Here is a 21,387-nt window from a genome sequence, read left to right as displayed (position 1 = left end):
CAGCCATACAACGCCTGCATAGGTGCCATCACAAAGCTGCTATGTGTCATCGATGTGACATAATTAAAAATCTTTGCATTTGTGCTGCATTCAAGTTAAGAGAAAAAAAAAATGGTTTGAATGAATTTATACAATTCCAATTCTTTGAGCATGAAAACCAATCTGCGGTCACGTGCAATATTTAAAGTGCTACTTTGGGTTTGAGGATTACTTGTCCTGCAAATGAGATTTATTGTTCCGACAGTGGAAGCTAATGGAGACGCTGCTGCGGGATAAGATCGGATTTTTAAGACAGTGAAGAACCTTCCTGCTCGAGGCGACGTGGGACTGACAGCGGTAGAGAGAGGAATCAACATCAATAATCTTTCATCAAGTCCCACAGTGGAGCACTTCAGCACAAATACCGTTCAATAAACAACTGTAGGCCATCATTTAGGCCTGAACCGGCCAGAGAGAGGAGGATAACTTCAAGAGGTAAAAGTCAAACAGCTGTTTGCTAGTAAAAGATAAATAAAACATGTTTAAATGAAAAGTTTCGGCTCCCGATTGTTTTGGTCTCCAGCAGTGATTTTGTGGTTTTAATATTCTCTAGTCATCTAATTTTCACAGTTTATTTTAAAGCTATAACTACAAAAAAACATACTCAATCATCCTGATAATAGATAGCACAATAAAACATGTTGATTGTTGCAGATTCTCTGGGTGCCTCATGTTTGTCATCAAAAACAAATCACAAAATGAGAACATGCATCATTATTCGGGACATGTCTGCGGCCCACTGCTGGAAGAATGGGAGAAAAAAAAAAACTATAATCTCTTGAAATCAATAGATAAAGAAAGTAAAGTCAGTTTGACTCATAGTATTGCTCTTTAATAGAAGAGATGAAAGTTGAAAATTAGTGGATTAGCTCAAAGGAAAAAAGATTTGCAATACGTAAAAAAAAAAAAAAAAACTTACAAATTAATCAGCTTGTGGAACAAGTTACTACAATAATACCGTATTTTTCGAACTATACGGCACACTTAAAATCCTTTAATTTTCTCAAAAATCGACCGTGAGCCTTATGTATTAATTCTGCGTGTGCTTACCGAGCTCAAACTGACTTTATTTGGTACAACTGAACAATGTTGAGAGTTACTGTGAATGAGTTGAATAAAGTTCGACTTACTGTTTTGTTCCGCTTAATGCACCTTATAGTCCAAAAAATACGGTAATCACATTTTGCATTTCTTACTTTCAATCAGACTTAACAGCACACAGACAAATCCTCTGCCTGCGTCTGTGCTCGCAAAGGCAGAAACAATAATCGACCTTTGGTCTCCGTTTTCACTTTTCCTAACAAAGTTCCAAACGCCACCAGCGACACCCTGCAGACAGCCTTTGCTGTGACAGACAGAGTGATGACCCGGGCTCGTGTGATGGATAGGTGACAGGGTAACTTGGGACCTGAGGGCCTGCCTTTTGGGGTGGGGTTTAGCCATCATGGTGTGCTTAATTACCTGCACAGCCACACAACAGGCCATTAGTCAAACTGGGACACTGGTTCTCCTGTCAACATGAGATAAAAGAGCCTTCCTACAAAGTTATATATATAGATGGATTTAAAATCAGAAACTGTGCATTTCTCTCTTTCAGTTCATCCAATTGTTGAAATGCAAGAATAAATGAAACTGTGTGGTTGGGTGTAGTTTGAATGTTCTCACCTCGCACTTGTGGGTTATTTCCAATTACACCGGTTTCCTCCCACAGACCAAAAACCTGCATGTTAGGTTAATTAGTATCTTTAAATTGTTCCTAAATGTGAGTGAGAGTGTGAATGTTTGTCTCTACATGGCTCTGTGATGGACTTGCAACCTGTTCGGGGTGTACCCGCCTCTTGCACAGTGACTGCCATAGATAGGCACCAGCTCCACGTGACCAGGAAAGAACAAACGGAAAAAGAAAATTAATTTATGTATGAATGAGTTTTAAAATGACCCTGCTGTAAGTTTAGTATGTGGTCTCATTAAGAAACAAGCTTGCCTTTATTAGCACTTACATGTCAAGCGACAACTTTGACAACTCAAAGCATTTATCAAGTAGGTGCCTGAAAATGTTCCACATGCCAGCCCTTTCATGAATTATTGTGTTCAAGCTGCACGAGTGGTGCTGTATGTGATGCTATGAAAAGACGGGGGGAAGAACTGCAGAAGAGAAACTCAGATCTAACATATACTGTGATCTGTGTGTACAGGATGAAGAAAAGACATAAAATACTGTGTTTTTGACTCAGTGGGCTGACATTTATGGCCCCCCGGTGCTTCTTATGGAGCATTTTGTGTGAACTGCCTCTGCTGAAATGTGGGTGGCTAATAAATGGCAGCTAATGGAGAGAAGACAGTGCACAGCCTTCTTCTATAATCTCTGGATGCTTCATTAAGCAGCACCTTTATTTGCAGAGCTGCACTAACCTGGTGCTGTCGCTCCCCGGCTTGGCGTAGCCCTCCAAAGCGCCCTCCCACACGCTGTTGGCCATGGCGTTGCCGATCGCAGTCATCACCATGCTAAGCTCCACCGGCCAGTCGTCCAAGTCCAGAGAGCGCACACGAGACAGGTGGGTGCCCAGATTCCTGTGGATGCCGGAGCACTCGATGCACATCAGGGCACCCAAGTTCAAACTGGCCCAGTCTGGGTCTGCAGGGTAGAAGATAAGAAATTGTTCATTCTTTCCTCCTTAATAATTTAAATAGGAAGATCATAACTAGCAATATACTGTATCGTAATCCTGAAAATATGTTTATTTGAAATTTAGATGAATACAGGGGTAAATTAAAGCTCTTATGTAAGTTTGTTGTTTTCTAAAAAGCCCATATTAAGAGCAACAATGTATTAAGAGGTTTTCTGTAACAGGTTTTCTAAATTTTTAAGCTTGGGATACCCCAAAACAACGTTAAAGGTTAATGATCCCACAAATTATTGGTTGAACTACACAAACATTGCTAAAAACATTAACATAACATAATAATCACAAATGACAAATGAATTAAACTCATATTATTCAATTTGTTTTCCCTGTTTATGACTACGATTGTTATTTTTTGTAAATGTTAGAGTGGAAATATGCTTGTAGGAATTATACTCTAATGTTGTAACCCCCCTTTTTTAACTCCTTGAATGGAAAAGTGTAGAAATCTTGAAATATGAGATTATATTAAAAGAAGTTGGAAAAAAAATCAACCCATAATCCTTCTTTAACTTTGACATATGCTCACATAAATTTATTTTATTAAGGTTTGGTTTTTACTAAGTGAATCAGTGGCAGATAAAACAAAACTACAGTAGTTTATTTAAGCAAAGATTTCTATAAATGTGCTTCATTGTGTATTTTACATAGAGCAATAATCCATTTTCTATCCGATTTTATACCCTTTAAACATAGATTTTTTTCATATTGAGTTTTATTTTCTGTAGTTTCTTGGTGAGAAATCAAGTTCACTTATACATTGTGATAGATTAAAAATGAACCTTGAACTGTTTTTAATGTTATATAGTAACTTATAAATAATAATTTACAGTTAAGCAGAGGTATACTCACTGGGTGCATCACAGTCCACACAGAAGCTGTTCCCCCTCACATTTCGTATGGACTGAATAGCCATTGCATCACTTTGGCTGCCTAACCGAGACTGTGAGAAATTAGGGAGAGAATAGGTCAACAGGAACTAATTATTTCAGTGTGGTGTAGCAGAAGGCAAATAATTACAGCTGGACTCAAATCACGGACAACCGGCAAGGAAAACCAGTGAAGAAGAAGGAGTCGGAGGCAGGGAAAATATGAATATGAAAATGAGGCTGTTTCTCCCCAGTAAGCTGACACAAGCCATGTTCTATCTAAGATGTCTGTCAGTTCTAATAAGAGATCCCCCACACTGTGGCACACCTGTCTGACAACCTCCCTCATACAGCGTGAAGCAGATGAGGAGGGGAAGAATGCAAAAGGGTTAGAATTAAGGGGGAAACGAGGATCTTATTGGAAGCAGCAAAATAGTAAAAATACAAAAATACGTTGATGTTTGCACATCCTTTCCACGTTTAAATACTCCTTATTTGTGACAATCTACTGCACCTTGTTCTTGATGCTCTCACAGGACTGCAGGCTGGCGAAGATCTGGCTCTCTATTGCTTGCACCCACAGCTCCCTCTCCTCGTATGAAGTCGCTTCAAAGTTCCACGTCTGACCCGTCAACGACACGATAATGAACTCGAAGGAATCTTCTTGTTCTGAAAACAAAAAGTGACAAAAAAAAAAAAAAAAAATCTAGCTTAATCTAAAAAGAACTGCTGTAATGTTAAGATAAGATAGAGCTTTATTGATCCCGCAGGAAATTGTTGGTTTATTGAGAATTATTAAAATAAAAATCCAACATCCAGGTCCTGCCAGGATACTGAAGATGTGCACGATGGAGAGAATCACATGTAATTTGTGAATTTGGAAAGATTTTAAAATTAGAAATCCATTCAAATGCAAAATCACACTGGACTGCACTTCAGGAGGACATTAAAGAGATTTTAAACCATTGGTGTCCTCAGGCCGTTTCTGTGAGTAGCAAGTTGGCCATCTGGCCTAAAACGTTTGATTGTTGTACATGATGATTGATTGTTTTGGACAGATGGGCCATGTTTGCATGTATTAAAAGTCTACTTCTGAGATTTCAACAAGAGGCTGGCTTGAAACACAGCAGTGAAGGCTACCTATGGGACAAATCTGGTTGGCAGGCCACAGACTGACGAAGTCTTCCAGATGGGAGACGAAACGTTTCTCACTTAAAGTAAGAAACTGGTCCAGATGACAATTGAATATTTTTTGTTGTTATCTACCTGGATGACTGAGCTTACAAACCGTTTCTTTTATTAAAGAGATTTGTTTGCTATGTTTGTGCTGTTAGACAAAATGCTTTGGCATACAGTAGTCCCTCGTTTATCGCAGTGGATCCGTACCCTGAAGCCCCGAGATAAGTGAAAAACCGCGAAGTAGAAATAGTAGTACAAGTCGTTATATCACTTTTTTCCAACGTAAGATTGGGCATGACACTATTGGCTGACTTATGAATGAGCCATGGGTTATTTATTTAAAATAAATAATTTTTAATGATTTTGCACCATGTGTGAAGCCCACAAGTGCAAGGGAAAGCTCCCTCCTGCAGCTGATCAGCTGAGCTCCTTTTCTGCCACACATTTCTCCTGCTGCATCAGCTTTGTGCAGCTTTGCTGTCCAGATGCACGTAAAATTCAAAGTATGTCACATCGTAAAATCGTCATAATCATAAAATACAAAAGTGTTAAAAGTTATTTTTTTTTTATTTTAGAACTTCTATGTTCAGTTGTTGAAGTGTAATTGATCAAGAAGTACATTTCTGCTCCGTGCTGCAGAGCTGAAGCTGTGTGACATTCCTGTGACGTCCTGCTACACTTCTCTTCTATATCATTAAAATACTGTAATATTTTAAATAAACAATCCATGCTACATGGATTGTTTATTTAAAATATTACAGTATTTGAATTTAAATAGTTTATATAAGGAGGGAGATTGGGAGTAACAGGTGATGAGTGTGATTGCAGCCTGGCACATGTCATGACAAAGTTTACTGAATTTGTATTTGAATTTGGAAGTTGTGTCCCTACTTCGCCATTTTTCACTTATCGTGGTGGGCGTGGTCTCCAACACGCACGATAAACGAGGGACTACTGTATATATAAAAGGTGTTTTAAACACTTCACACACTCTTGCAATATTCTAAACAATGTTTCTAAACGCTCTAAAAGAGCACCGAATGTCATGATTTCAGCTCTCTGCCACCGGCCAGCGCTTTCGGCCACACCCACTTCACTGCAGAGCGGAGATCATGACATGCTGCAGGAGGAAGCTTCACCTTCAGCTGTGGGATGTACACAGGTGCAGGAGGTGCTAAATAATTTTAAATAATTTATTTTGAATAAAAATTCCATGCCGATCATGCAGCTCATCCATCAATCAGCCACTTGTGTGTCATGTCCAATCTTACTTTGAAAAACAGCGATACTGCGAGTCTGCGAAAAATGAACTGCAAAGTAATGACGGACTACTGTAATCTCAAACTGAGAGGTAAGAAGAAGAAAAAAAGTAAATTAAGGTCTGGCATTTCACGAAGGAACGCAGATCACACTGTTCACATCTGTTCAGAACATCTTAACTACTGACACAGTTGAAGCAGTATTGGACAAACTTTGAAAATAACCTTATGCACAATCTCCAGCTATAACTATGTGTTGTGAATACAGCTACAGCCACATTCAATTTTAGCTCAGTATTTATAAAATCTACTATGTTTTAGCCAATTGTGCATTTTTTAAGATCAGTTGGATGTGGCAGCCATCTTAAATGGGGTTCATTCCAAAAGCTATTACAGGTGTGTGTTGTATGTTTAATGACTGTACTTATTTATTTTAGCAATTTTCAATAAAACCTGTCCAGTGATTCATGAGATATTTTGACATTGGACACATATGTACAGAGACTCAAGCAAAAACTTTAGCATCCACCTTTCGGAGGTAGACAATGATAATTTACCATTAACAGGATTTGATTCATTATTTTAATGTGCAAAGTACTTTAGAAAACTGCTGGGACACTTTCTCTCCAAACTGAATTTGTGGCACTTTGACTTTTACACATTATATATATTTAACATAAGCAATAAAATAAAATCTAAATCCGTTTCACACATTTACATACTTCCACATCTTAATCACTAAATCCAAATTAAGATTACTTTAAAGTAAAAAAAATAATAAAAAAATCCTTCCAAAAAATGTTTCATTCTGTCTATTTTTTCCTCTTCCCAAAATACAAAAGCTTATCCATTTTATCCAGAAGTGACTTTACCCGATGATTCTCTGTGTTTGACTAAGATTTATGAAAATGTCACCTGATGTTTACAATGAAGAGCTCTGACACAACATATGCTCCAACACATGCTGTAATGCCTCTGCCGATCAGAAGCAATTCATTAACTCCGTACAGTACAACGTGACTCGTGTAACGTCTCTGGTCTGTGCACATGCTTGAGCTCATTGCCAAATGATTTGTAATTACCTAATTATGTCTATGCAAATACGGCTCTCATTTGCATAAACCACGCTTCGAGGACTGAAGGCAAACAGACACAAGAGGTTTGGGGTTTTTTTCTGTGCAGCTCTGATCAACTTTTCATCAAATGTTCTACTTGGGTGCTGTTTTCTTGAAGACAAAATGTTATAATTGAATATTAAAAGGACAAGAAAGGCTATACAGCTGCCAAACATTCAAACAACTTAAGTAAAAGGAAATGTTTGATATAAATTGAGCTCCATACAAGTGTCTGGAATAACATGATGATGTCAATTTAACCTCCATGTTGCGTGACACAGCTGTACGTTGTTAAATGATAAATGTGCAATGGATGCCACTAATATTGCAATCCTTGTGCTGCAGCAGAGAGTTATCTCTTCAGGGCTAAAGCAATAATCCAATTAGCCTGACACCGACTTCAATTATCTGATTTAGTTTGTGGAATTGACTCCAGGTCACAGAGAATCAATAAAGACTTTTGAAACCTCTTTATGTGGAGTTACAGCCAAAAAAAAAAAAAGTTAGTGTGTATGTGTGACATTTTAAAGCACCCATGAGAAGAATTTGACAGAATCAAAGTGGTTAACTTCAAGGAACAGCAAAGTAATGGACAATAACATTAAAAAAATGTGGAAAAACAGAATGATTAATTGTGAAACACATAATCAAACCTACTTTTTTGCGTGTCCAATATAACTTGTGGTACAATAACTGATGCAACTGATTAGAATTTGTGACTCCAAAATGTTTTGCTCATGCTCTTGTCACTTTAAAAACCTGAACAAAGCTAATTATTCTGTTGGCTGCCCAGGCAATAAATTGGAGGCATTAAAACACTTTCATTATGGAGATTAAAAAAGCAACGGATGGCTGGTTTCTTAAACTGATGAGTATACAAGGAATCAAATCCTGTTATGTATGTAAAGCAATATACAAATGAAACATACCCAAAACAATCTGCAGCCAAAATGCCTCAGAGCAACTTTGCAATTTAGCGATATCACACTGCAAACTATTTAATGCCCTAAATGGAATAAACTTCAGTGCTTATCTCAAAATTCTGAGCATGAACAAAATAAAATTAAAAAAATGATTGCTGCATTTTCATAAACAGCCACGACGAGCCAAAAGAGCCACTGGTGCTTGTCTACCACTCAGCTGTTGCAGTTAGCATGTGGCTAACGGAGGAATGATCACCTTGTCACATTACCATAAGCATTAACCTCCTGACCACGTCTACATGATCCTGTCATCAACAAGTTCTGGCCAATTAGAAATAAATTAATGCAGCGAGACGACAAGAAGGAACTCGTTTTAAAGCCAACGAAGGCGCCAACTGTGGAGAAAGAGCAAAATATGATTTTTCCTTAATTAACACAGCATTATAAAAAAGGAAATTACAGCGTAATGGCCGCAGAGCTACAAAATGGAGAGGAACAGATTAAGATACACATCTCCGTCCGACACTTACATGGATCATAAAATTTCTCAGGAAACATCTCAGTTACACATTGTTCATCTGCTCCTTGATTGGAGTAACACGACTGCATTTTAATAGGCAAAATATCTCATGAACATAAAAAGAAGTTTCTGTTATTATATATTTAATGGGCTGCACTACCTACTTTTAAATTATTAGACTTGAGTATTTGTATTATGAGCTACCTAATACTTTTACCCCTTGATAATACTTTTTGTGCTGCTGCATTTCTTTGAACGTTTTTTTTCCAATCAAAACATACAATAAAGTTAACTAATATGGAAGTCTTGGATAGAAAACAGTAATTTCCAGTTGTTTTGACTAACAAAACTGGTCATGAAAGCAACATTTAATTGTGGGTCAGTGTCCCGTTTTGTTTTATTGGGTTCGCATTTCCATAAAAAAACCCCCACATTTTTTGAATTTTGAAAACTCCTCAAATCATCTGTTTAGACATAATTTCAATGTCCTATTAAGATAAAAAGACATCGAATTAAAAAAAATGAAATTCTGTACATTGAATTTTCTTTATTTCCCCCCAACAGTTTTACTAAACTGATGTTTTCATTGCAAGACAATCGAAGGATGAACCAATGAACAGGCTGTCTGTCTATATCTAACAATGCTATGCATTTAGTAATTCAGATATATTTAGTTGATAGAACTATTTAATTTAAACTGTGATAAGGTAATACCTTTCAGCTGTCATTTCCTTTTTACTTCGACGATAATGAAGCTGTTACATACAGAAAAATGAGCATGTTTTGCCACCACTGAATGGCTGTCAGAGAAGGTATTTGTTTGACCTAAAAATCAGACCGGAACCTGATAGAGGAGAGGCTGACCCCAGGACGGTGATTCCTCTTTTGCGTTGCAGGAGCAGCAGATGCGCCGCAGAGAGCCCGTGGACCAGATTAGCACCTCAGGGGGTTTGGTGCTGAGCCCAGCTGTGTTGTCTATAAGGCAGACTACAACATCTACTCTGTCTAAGCCTCTGAAAGCCCTCTGGAGATTGGTGAGACGAACCCTCCGAAACGACTTAACAGACAGCTCTTCACCTTGAGGAGTCCAAATTTGATTCATTCTCGTGAACGCTCGGTTGAAACGGTGACAAGGTGCAGGACACAAGGTGAGCTATTGTTTTTCTGCGTGGGATGTGTTGTGTTGTCCGTATGCATGCGTCAGGCAGTCACTTAAAGAAGTGCTCGCCGTTCCTGTGAATTAACGAGCAGTTGGGAAGAACAGGCCAAGGCGGTGCCATCTGTAAATGTCACAGGCACTGCTTGCTCATTTTACACATCATTAAAGCCAATATTCCTAACCTGTATCAGAGCAATCAGGAGCAGGCCATTACTGCGACAGGGGCCCCGGGGGAACCACGACCAAACTCAGAAAGAAAAGAGCAGTGAGGAAGAGAGAGACCGAGCACACTCCTCTCTATCTATCTGACACGCATACACACACCTTTGCACACTTCTACAGGCGTACGCTTTAACAGGCAAAGAGCACAACTTCCAACAACGAACATACACGTGAAATCAGTACCGACATCACCGCGCTAATAGCTAGTGCATTAACAACAGCGAGGAATGAAACCAGGGCCAATTATACAAGTATCTGTGGGCAGTGTGTATAGAACCCAAATGAGAATCTTGTTATTCTTTTCCTTCCATACTGTGGCGCTCCGAAAGCTAAGCCATTACAAGAGTGGGGGCTCCAGGGACAGCTTTGGGAAATGAGAGTGAGTCTGGGAGTGACAAAACAAAGTATTGAGACAAACACCCACCATTAGCACAGGCAGTTAAACCTCCATTTCCTAATCCTCAGCTGGACTCCAGAGGATATTAACCCTTAGTTTACGAAGATGCAGGACAATGGGATACTGAATTAAGCTGAATTCCTAATATAAACGAAAGACATTGATAGAGGTGTTATTTTTCCACTTAAAGACGTAGTAAAATGCAATTAGCCTGTGAAAAGACATAAGCTAAAACTGACAGTAAGCCCAGTCCAATAAGAGTTAAACGTAAATACAGTATGTAACGCAAAACAGATTCAGTATATTTCTGACTCTGCCTGAATCCTCTCAGACAAACGTTTAGGTATGTTATTTCTTTCAGGAGCGTTCAGAAACACCGGTAGATCTTAATGCTTCCTGAAGGACATTCCAAAGTTCTTCCTGATTGCCTTTTGTTTTGTTCTCAGTCAACATTATCCCACATGCTCCACTGATAAGACCAGGCTGTGGGAAGGTAAATTCATTAACGATAACGTCCCGTTGTGTTTTTCTATTAAGGCACAACTTTGGTCAAATTTAAACAAAATCTGGGATCATTGTTCCACTGAAAAATACTTGATCTTATTTTCCCTCACATGGTACGGCAAAAAAAAAACTTTTTTTTAAATATTGTATATGATATGATTTCTAAACACACTGAAAAAGATGCAGCCCAAATCACGATAAAACCTCCACCATGTTTTACAACTCACCAGTGAACATGCTGTTACGATCTGCTACTGGATTTTTGAAAACCCTCTCGAGGAGCAACATTATTAATTCAAGTCCAGTACATAAAACTGTGTTGTCATGGCACTTGTTACAGATAAAACTAAAACAGTGAGAAGAAATTATGTGTTATGTTCCCAACAAGGCGCCTAACAAAACACTTTAAAATAAATCCTTCACCAAGTTGTCAGTTATGTAAAAATAATGCTTTATTGCTTAGATTAGGTTATTTTTGTATGATTCATAAGTCAATGCTAAATAGTGTAACAGATAAAAAAGGACCTGCATTTAAAAATAGTCAGGTATAAGGACTGGGCTGAAAATTAGCAAAACCAAACGTGCAAAGAAAAACTTAGCTGTGCTTTCAGAATGTCTGACGTGCTACATTAAGAAATAAAATGTTGGTTTTAATACATTTTCTTATGTCAACTTGTTCCACTAACCTTGGCTATTGCATGTAAGCAAAAAATATTTTATGCTTTGTGCAGAAAATAGTTCATGGACGCCAATGGGTTTAAACAGTTTCAGAATCCCCCAAAAAACATACGGAGCAAAATGGTTCACTTTGTTAAATATAAAGTTCCCTGGCTAAAAAGCACAAGTGCAAGTCAGGAAAACACTTTGGGACAGTCATCATCTAGAAGAAAGAAGAGTACATTTTAAGAAAAGTAGCTAAGTTGGATTTCTTTGGCATAATTTGGTTACTTTAATTTTTTTTGCACTTTGCGCTTTCGGCCACGCCCACTTCTCTGCTGCAGAACGGAGATGGACAGAGGAGGAAGGAGGAGGAGCTGCAGGAGGAAGTTGATCCTGCAGTGTGGGCTGCACACAGTTGTAACAGGTGCTAAATAATTTAAAATAATTGATTTTGAATAAAAATTCCATGCTGATCATGTGGCTCATCAATCAATCAGACAATTGTGTGTCATGTCCAATCTTATTTAGAAAAAAAACGCAATAGAGCAAGTCCGCAAAAAAAGACCCATGAAGTAGCGAGGGACTGCTGTACTTCAAGGTTTTTCACTTATTGTGTGTGTGTGTGTGTGGGGGGGGGGGGGGGGGGGGGGGTTGCTGGGCACCGAACCCCCACTACAAACGAGGGACTACTGTATTTTGACTGTTAAACATTAACTAAAAACATTAAATTCAAGATCAAATAAATGTGAAATTCAAGTAACACCCAAATGTTGTTTCTTAGAGTGAAAAACCTTTTAAAGATCACACACACACACACACACACACAAAATCATTGTAATGTCACTTTGGTGATATGGTGTTTTTATTTTTTCTCACTTGCCCTCGAGCAAGACGGACACTTTTTCTTCCCTCTCCTGCCTTCCTCCTGCTTTTTACTCTCCGTCCTGTGTCTCGGAGCTTCTATTTACACATCTTCCGAATCGTAAACTATTGTTATGGATCTAAAAATTAAATCTGGTCCTCTGGACATTGAAAAAACCCCAAAACAAAACAAAAACTTTTTTTTTTAATGTCCAGAGGACCAGATTTAATTGTTTTAAAATTTTTCTACCTGGATTATTGAGCATGCATCAGGATACTGTTATGTAACGCAATTGATAAAAAATTTTTCAACCAAGCGACGGGGTGCTGGAGAACCCTAACGCCCTGCTGAGACGCACGCCACGGGGTATGTCATGGATCCATGGGGACAGTGGAAAATGATGTACCTTCTGTGTTGTCTCTGGAGGATGTCAAAGATTTTTATCATCGGATTGGACATCATTGGATTTATAATAGCAGGGTTTTTGCTTTTTGGCACTGGAGGATACCAATGTTATCAGCTATTAAGAAAGACGGCAGCAGTAATATTGGTCATGGCAAAGCTGCCTACCTTATGTGAAGGATTAATTTGTGCTTTGAGCTCTCAGACTCGGCTGATTTACGAGCTCAACCGTAAGATGGAAGCGATTTATGAGAATCGTAGGCCAGCATGTTGTAAACGATCTTGGAGAAGACTAATAAGCATGGACCAGCAGAAAGCCCACAAATCTGGCCATTTTGGATCATGGAGAGCACCAGCAGAACTCAAGGACGATGAGAAAAACCGTCTGCCTGCACAAAAAACAAACAAACTGTGGCTTATCTGAATCTAGCCTACCTGTTCCACTTTGAATAGGCCAACTAGTCAAATTGCTCCTGGTGATGTGTAAACTATGAAGGCTCTGCTCTATCCACCCCGAGAACTTCTGTGAACGCTTATCAGAGCTTTACCGGCTGACACATTAACATCTTATCAGGACTATGGTGCTATCTGGATGTGCTTCATGCACAAATCTCACCGTCTTGTCGTCAAATGCATATGTAATGTGTCTATAAATGTGCTTGCTGGTAGATTTTTTTTTTTGGGATGTCTTAAACCGTGTTCTGACAAGGACAATGTGTGAAGAGATTTTTTTTAATACCCACTATCCTCATTGTCTTTCCCTTTTTCTATCTAAAGAATAAGGGGCCACGCTCTGTGCACTCCGCCCATTTTTCGGATGACAGTACAGAATATAATCTCGCTGTACTTCTGTGCAATGATAATAAAGCTTATTCTGATTCTGATGTGCTGCTGATTATCCATGCTGCTGATCTCATGCTGCTGTATTCATTCATACTCACCTGCTCACACAGACTCATGTTCATGCTGCTGTTGTTTGGCGTATTGTTTTTGCACTATTAGGGTTTAGCATGTTCTTCGTTTAGAGTATTTCTTAGCGTATATCTTAGATCCTTGTATACCGTTTCTTTTTACACTTTATATTTTTGCTATTGTTGGATGTAACTGGGACCCTGTGTACACAATTTGGTTCCACCTCATGTACCACATGTAATGTGAATGATAAAACTTACTTGAACTTGAACAAAATCTGGCTCTTGAATTGTTTTATTGACAGCTATCAGTGTTACATCACTTTATAACGGCATTATAAAAACATTATTCAAAACAGCTCTGCCGCACATCATCTTATCATATCTTGTTATGGGTATATTTTAATTGCAATACATTTTCATACTAAAACCTGTTCCTCTAATTCAAATGTAGCATGTCTTCCAAAAAAAAATTTACTTTAAATTTGATCTCAAGAGCTCAACACCTTTTGGATACTAAAGGCATTCAGCCCCATCATTAGCTTTTGTTGCCTCTTAAATTCCTCTGACCTTTGCATGAGTAAATAACATCCTTCACAAAACCAGAAACATCAGGAGCCTCATCACAATTTTCCTCTATTCTTCAGCTCAAGCCAAACCCTCCAAAACAATGAGCATTTGATACTATTTTTTAAAAGAGAAATACATTAATGACGCTCTCTGACAGTATGCATTAATCAGAAGGGCTCCCCCCTGAACACAAGTCTTTATCGGCCATCGATTTTCCAGTGGGTTTTGGCGAGCGACACACAGAGAGAACTCTTCGCCAGGCGGCTGCTGGGAAACACATTACGGGGCTGTCAGTTGTCTCGCCATGCATCCTGCATCATTCTTTAAGCACATGAGAAGTTCATTACAACACTGCAGCTCTGACAGTGCATATGGTATTAAGGGCTGTGTCCTCCAAGTGCATTCTGATGGAAGTAGAGCACACTGAACGTAATAGACTTGATCAAAATATGCCTTTAAATAGATTTTAGATAAAAAGGATTGTACACAGGTTCAAAATATAAGCTCCTTGGATTGACAATAATGAGCTTGATGTCGTGAAATATATCTAGATTACTCTTCACTTTAGCAGCCATGCAGCAGAGTCTAAGTGCTGCGCGTTTGAAAATGATGCAGCAACAGTTTCCGCAGGCTTTACTCGTACACCACCACACATTCCACGTTGACCAAAATGATATCTCACCTTAAAACTCTCACACAGCTTTGATTTATGATGCTTCACGACTACTAAAATTCAATTTCAGCCCGCAGTGCACGCCTTTGATTGCCCCGTAAATGAGATAAACTGATAGCAATTTATTCAAGGATCCCACCTCTCCTCTCTCCTTTCTTCCTTTTCGCCCTCCTGTTCTTTTAACAGGAGACGCTGCTCACAGCTCGGGATTGGGTGAATCCAATATTTAAGCGATACGTCTGTATTCCAGAGCGTTCAGCTGAGTAGACGATGCTGATGCTAATAGAAAACCTCGCAGAGAACGACGAGATGGATAGAAAACAGCTCGCATGTTTGATGATGTGAGAAACACTCAGAATCTGCCTCCTCCTGTCTGATTGCTCCCAGACTTCCTCCTCAGGAAGTCCAGGAGTAAACAGATAGAGGTTTGAAGATGTTTGATAATGCCAGCTGTCACTCAGTAAAAAACTTATTTTTCTGTAGATGTGGCTGTAATTCTTCCAGGAGATGCACATTAAGATCTAAGTAATGCCAAATAAAAGTCAAGTAAAGGATGCTGGGAGTTGCAGGCTGATTCTGCACATACATACGGCTGCAGCTCATAAATGTTGTCAAATATGAATGATGATGCAGAATCCAGAATATCTGGCCCAGTATGACAGCCAAAACAGAGTTTGATACTGTTGAACAATAAAAGGAACGCCACTTATCTCCCACCACTTATCACCGTGATTCTGATGATGTTCCCTCTGTACAACAATGTGGTCAACAGACCCATTCAGACTTTAAAGAGAAGCTGTCAGAGACGAGGATAAAAAAGTATAATGATTATAAATGCAAAGCCCCATTTAGGAGGCGTCAATGCCATTGTTGTTGTTATCCAGCGTATCAATCTTGTTGATTGATCATCCTGCTCTGGTGACATCAGTTTTATGGCCTCTGAAATGCGCCTCAGTGTTTTCACAATGCCATCCAATTAGGGCGCGCCATTTATCATTGGGCTGAGGAATCATTATTAATTGGGTGGAGAGCCGACTGCCACTCCCCTGCTGAGGACAGCCACATTCTCTATTCATACAACAGTAAAATAAATTGGGGGGTGCGTGGGGGGGGGGGTGCTACAAGGAGATACAAAACTACACACCTTTATGCACATCATACACACATGCTGTCAGATTTTAGATGAATACATGTTTTTTTTTTCCCATAATGACTGGCAGACTGTATGAATTCCGACTGGATTACAGAATAGTAAGCTGAATAGAAAATACTTAAAAACAACAAATTTAAGTAGCTGTAAACCTCTAATATAATTTTATAATGATACAAACGGGTGCATTCTTAAATAAATGGGACCCATCTCTGTCTATGAGGCCAGTCAGTAACGGCAAAAAGCACCTTTTGTGTTTGGCTAGTATCAATTTAACACCGTAAAAAGCAGCTTAGAGTTTGGATGTGACCATGAAAAGAAAAAAATATATATTCTAAATCCAATGAAGAACACTTGATTTAAGAAAAAGTTGTTTTGTGGGGTTTTATAAATTCAAAATAATGCAGTGTATTTTGCTCTTACCATCATTGCCTGCAGATAAGCCGTCTGGCTTTGTGATGCCTGTGCTCTTTTTCCGCCTGTGTTTCTTGCGGTTGGCGTGTGGAGAGGGAGGTGGCTCAAGTTTAGGACTTGTGGCGCTGCCCATGCTGGCATTTGCAGGATCGCACATCTCATTGGCTGAAAGAATACAGAACAACATATTTCTGTTAAAAGTGTGAAGGGGAAGTTAAACTTGACATCCATATTTCTGGTATATTGCTTTAAAAATAATGCAAAACTCACTAAAACAATGCAGTCAGTTATTCCTAGAATATATCTTTATTAAAACAACTAATTTCTGACCTTATTGAACTTTATTGGTGCAACTGGTTTTTCATCATATGCATTCACACCCAGTATATATGTTTATATCCCATTTATTTCAATACGATTAAGACTGAGCAAACAGTAACGAGTTAAAAAAATGACTCTGATTTTATTGAAACGTTTAGAAAATAATCATTAGATGATTCATGTTTGAAGCCAACCTAATTCAAAATGACTGTCACAGCCAACTGACCTTAAAAAGCACAGACATGTCCACACTTCACTCAGTGGATATTGAGCAAAACTTTGATCTAGTAGTAGCTGAGCATCATTCACAACACGCAGTTCATATCCAACTCATTGTTCAAGATCTTTACCTAAAACTTTAGAAGTAACAGAGTGAATTGTGTCTGTAATAATATACCTCATGGACACAATTTGATGAAACTTTCAGCATCTACAACTGACTGCTATTTGGAGTCAGTTCAATTCAAGATGACCACCACAGCTAAGTGACATTAGCAAACACAAAAATGGCTACTGCTCAGTCATTTTTACAGGTACTGTGCTACACTTCGTTGTGGAAATAGCTCATGAATGTGACATCTCTCAATAATGCATGAGATCAAGCATAATGTTATTTTTAATGTTTGAAATATTAAAATGTCTTTCATTTCTTAAAATAAGATCATTTGTTGTAAAACTACCATGAAAGGCATGCATTACCTAATTGAAATGAGTTTTATCACTAACTTTTTACACTGTGAAAAGATTTGCTTCACTAATTGGGATTAAATGGAATTAAGCTGTCTAAATAAAGGTTGAATGAATGAATGAATGAATGAATGAATGAATGAATGAATGAATGGTGTGTAAGGCTCCTTTTGGGAAATAACACTGAGCGTCAACAACACGGATATTAGAGTTTTGTGAATTGTAAATTCAGGGATGTCACATACTATAAATGTGTCTGCAGTTGAAGTTGAAATGTTTAAAAAAAGTAACTCCAGCTTTAGGTGTGAAGAACAGGTATGGGTCTGCGAACAAATAGTTACCAAAGTTAGCCTGTGGCAAAGCTCACCACGTGACTGTCTGAGAGTGACGGGGGGCCAAGGGCCAACTTTGCTTCTTGTAAGTGATTTTATAAATGTGATATTAACCTGTGTTACCGTTGGGCAAAGGGACAGGAGGAATGGGAAAATAGGAGGGGGTTGTCAGCTTGCCATCTTTCTGATTTCCTGACGTTTGACATCACTTTCCCTTCTTTCCCCCTCCGTATGCCATTAAGAATTTGAGAGCGGGGGCCAGGGGCCTGGGGGAAGCAGGGGAGGGTCTTCCTACCACCCTGTGTGGTGCTGGCAGCATCCTCCATTGTCTTCCATCAAAAGCTCATTGTAGTGTAGCAAACTCCATTCATTTCCCTGTGCACCGTCCCAGCCCCAGGGGTGGAGTGCAGGAGGACAAGGGGCTCAGGGATTACTGCTGTTGTTGTTGCCAGTTGCACATGCTATAATGTGCGGCGCTGTGCCATTAGCCAGTGTACAACATTAGGCCTAATTCGGTCATTACCTTTAGGGAGATGGGGCTGTCTTGGAGGAGTAAGCTGGGCTCAGCGGGGGATTGAAGATGCTTACATGGGGGGAGAGGGGAGCTCAGAAGGCTGGGGGATAAACTGAGTGTGGGTAAAATATAGAAGACAACACCTGAGACACACATCATTATGTCCATCTTTGACTCAGAACTTCTTGATGAATGCTAATGTATATAAACAAGAATACGTGTTTATTCCCCAAATAAGACCAATGGAAGTTTTTCTTAATGTCTAATTTGTACAAAGAGTAATATTTCAGCAAAAATAGCAAATAAATTACCAGACAGATAACAATATTGATTATATGCCATCACATAAAAAACATAGCAGTGCTGCCTTTGCCGAAACACATGCATTAAGCTCTCGGGTGCTTTGAATGGCAGCACGCAGCCACACATGTAGCAGCTTCTCGTCGAGGCGTCTGTTTCAATTTCCCTGCTCTCTTACAACAGCCCCCCTGAGACAAGTCATTAGCTGGCTCAGACAGCTGGGGGCACAGGGGTCCTCCACGTACCCCCCCCCCCCCACTTCTTCTTTTCCACCCTCTGCTTCCTCCTCCCTCTCCATACCGCGTCTGTCCCGACAGCACAGCTCCGTATGGCGGGTGGAAGGCATGAGCTTCAACCTGCCTCCACCATGACACCCAGCATTTGTTTAATGTCGCTTGAGGTTCAAGGGGAGGGCTGCCCCTCAGGGGCCCCAACAGTGTCATAAGCACCACTAATTATCAATTTCTGCCCCTAATGTCCTGAAAAATGACCCTGGCCCTACTCATTCTGCACCTGAAACATGCATGAGGTGATGCTCTGCTTACATCAGACTTGGTGAGTCTGTAACATGTAAGTCAAGGAAGAAATAACCAAAATTATAATACATTACCAAGCAGCAATATAAAAGCATCTGAAACCTAATGCATGGACATGAGGTCTATTTTCTACAAGTGTTTTTCAGCCCAACACGGTGCCTGGCTGCTAAATTAAATTTGTCAAGATGAGAATTATGGATTTGAAACTAACCTGATTCAGAAAGCACAAAAATCATTGTGGCATTATTAGCTAGCTGTTAGTTTGTATGAGGGCCATCAGGACCAAGCTGGGTAATGAGTTGCACTGGGGATCATGAGACTCTTTACCACTCAGCCACGATCACCTGGGCAGCAGAATAGGTATCAGACTAACCTGTGATTACAGTGTATTACACTCCCACTATGGAGATGACGGTTTAAATGTGCTTCAGGATGAAGACTGTGGTTGAGACAAAGAGGGCGCCGCTTACAGCTTCCTGCCTTTGCCAGTGCCACACTGAGAATAAGTGGCAATGAAAAAAAAAACGGGTGAGGGAGCGAGCAGCAGTGGGGAGAACGAAGGGAATGGGGGGAGTTATTTCATTTTTATTCAAGAGGCTCAAGGTAAGGAGCGCCATGATTCCACCGGGCCCCTTGACATGGCAGCCCTGCCTGTCCTCAATCAAAGCCAACGGCTGCAATTAATGGCAAAAATTAGAAACAATCACCGCCTCCCCCTTATTATCCTCAATTAGAGCGTACTAATCAAGGCCTGATCGCGCTCTGCTGCTCTCTCCAAACTAAATGTCAAACTTCATTACAACCTGGCTGAGAAATCAAACGCCCCGTACGCCATCACCCTCGCATCGGGAGACCGACGTATAAAACACGGCGCCAATAGAAAAAGGCTATCTGTGCATTAAGTACCTGGTGTGCATGAGAAAAGCGCCTTTATGTTGATAACTTACCACAGTTTAAATAGAGTTAAAGAAATCTGTCAAAAAATAAAACCTCAGGCTTTACTCAAACACATCTTGTGACTGTCTGGTTTACTAATTATTTATTAGTTTTCTGGAACATAGATTACTAGAAACAAGTGAGAATTTGGTTTGTTTGATCAACCCTTTAAAAAGACAAAACATGTTCAGTTTCCTGCAATTTATGACGATTTATGAAATTTATGAATGAGCTATGTCCTAGAATATTTTATGTGTATAACATTAGGAAAAATGTCACGGACTTGCGATCTATCGATAGGCCTGTCACAATAACAAATTTTGCTGGTCGATTAATTGACTCAGAAATTATTGCGACAAACGATAATATTGCTTGAAATTTGACAATAATTAGTCATTATTGTCAAACTTAAGAAGAAATGTTTTTTGTTTTGCATGTAGTACCTTTTTTGACCCCCGGGTGCAGTATAAGACCGTTTGAACCGAAGGATGGATAGTGAGGAAGCGAACAGCGTGTCTCTTTAAGACAAATGGGAGGGAGGCCCCTTGACATGACATGGGCTGTGTCTCTTCGGTGCTCAAAATGACTGACGCTCGGTGTGGTTCGAGCTTTTAAACATAGCATTTTCACACAAAGCTTTTTAATAAAAAATCAGTAAACAAGTTCTCAGCTTCTTTTTGAAGAGAAAAACAACTTTTTACACAAAGGCACGGGTTTCAACAGTGAATTTTGGAGCTTAGACAAGACAGAGGTTTTTTCAGCCTGTTAGCTTAGCTCGTAGCTTAGCTTCTCAGCTTTGCTGTTTTTAACGATCCAAAAACGCGGTTTTGGACGGTTAAAACAGATTTTAAAGAGAAAAGAGAAACGGAGGGGTCAGTGAAGAGCACCGGAGTTGAGCCTTTTGTCAACCAGTGTCTTCAAAAAGAGAGAGACACGAAGAAACGATAAAGCCGATAAATGAAAATTATGTTGATAATTTTCATTTATCATGCGATTAATTGATTTATCGCAACAGGCCTTCCTATCAAGGCTGTACCCTGGAGATGAGCACCAGCTCCCCTGGTGACCCGGAAAGAAAATGGATGGATTAATGTATATATATATGTATATATATATATATATATATATATATATATACATAAATATATATATATATATACAGTATATATACATACATAAAAAAATCAAATAGAGATCAGGCTTACTTTTTGGTTCAGCATTTTAAAAAATTAGCTGCTATGTTTTTTGG

The 21,387-nt window shown here is 39.3% G+C and overlaps 1 protein-coding gene across 1 annotated transcript in view; it reads right to left on the bottom strand.

Annotated features, from left to right (window-relative positions):
- Positions 1-2,451: 2,451 nt before the first annotated feature.
- agap3 (ArfGAP with GTPase domain, ankyrin repeat and PH domain 3) overlaps positions 2,452-21,387 on the bottom strand; it is a gene marked incomplete at its 3' end in the record, with an annotated part of 155,826 nt that continues 136,890 nt past the window's right edge. The window contains 4 exon segments of the mRNA XM_037682312.1: positions 2,452-2,674; positions 3,576-3,666; positions 4,107-4,261; positions 16,522-16,677. Coding sequence (XP_037538240.1) covers positions 2,452-2,674; positions 3,576-3,666; positions 4,107-4,261; positions 16,522-16,677 — 625 coding nt within the window.

Source organism: Nematolebias whitei, chromosome 9, assembly GCF_014905685.2.
Source record: "Nematolebias whitei isolate Nwh7 chromosome 9, NemWhi1, whole genome shotgun sequence".
Classification (NCBI taxonomy): Eukaryota; Metazoa; Chordata; class Actinopteri; order Cyprinodontiformes; family Rivulidae; genus Nematolebias; species Nematolebias whitei.
The sequence above is the reverse complement of the archived record's forward strand: the minus strand, read 5'-3'. Positions and strand labels throughout refer to the sequence as shown.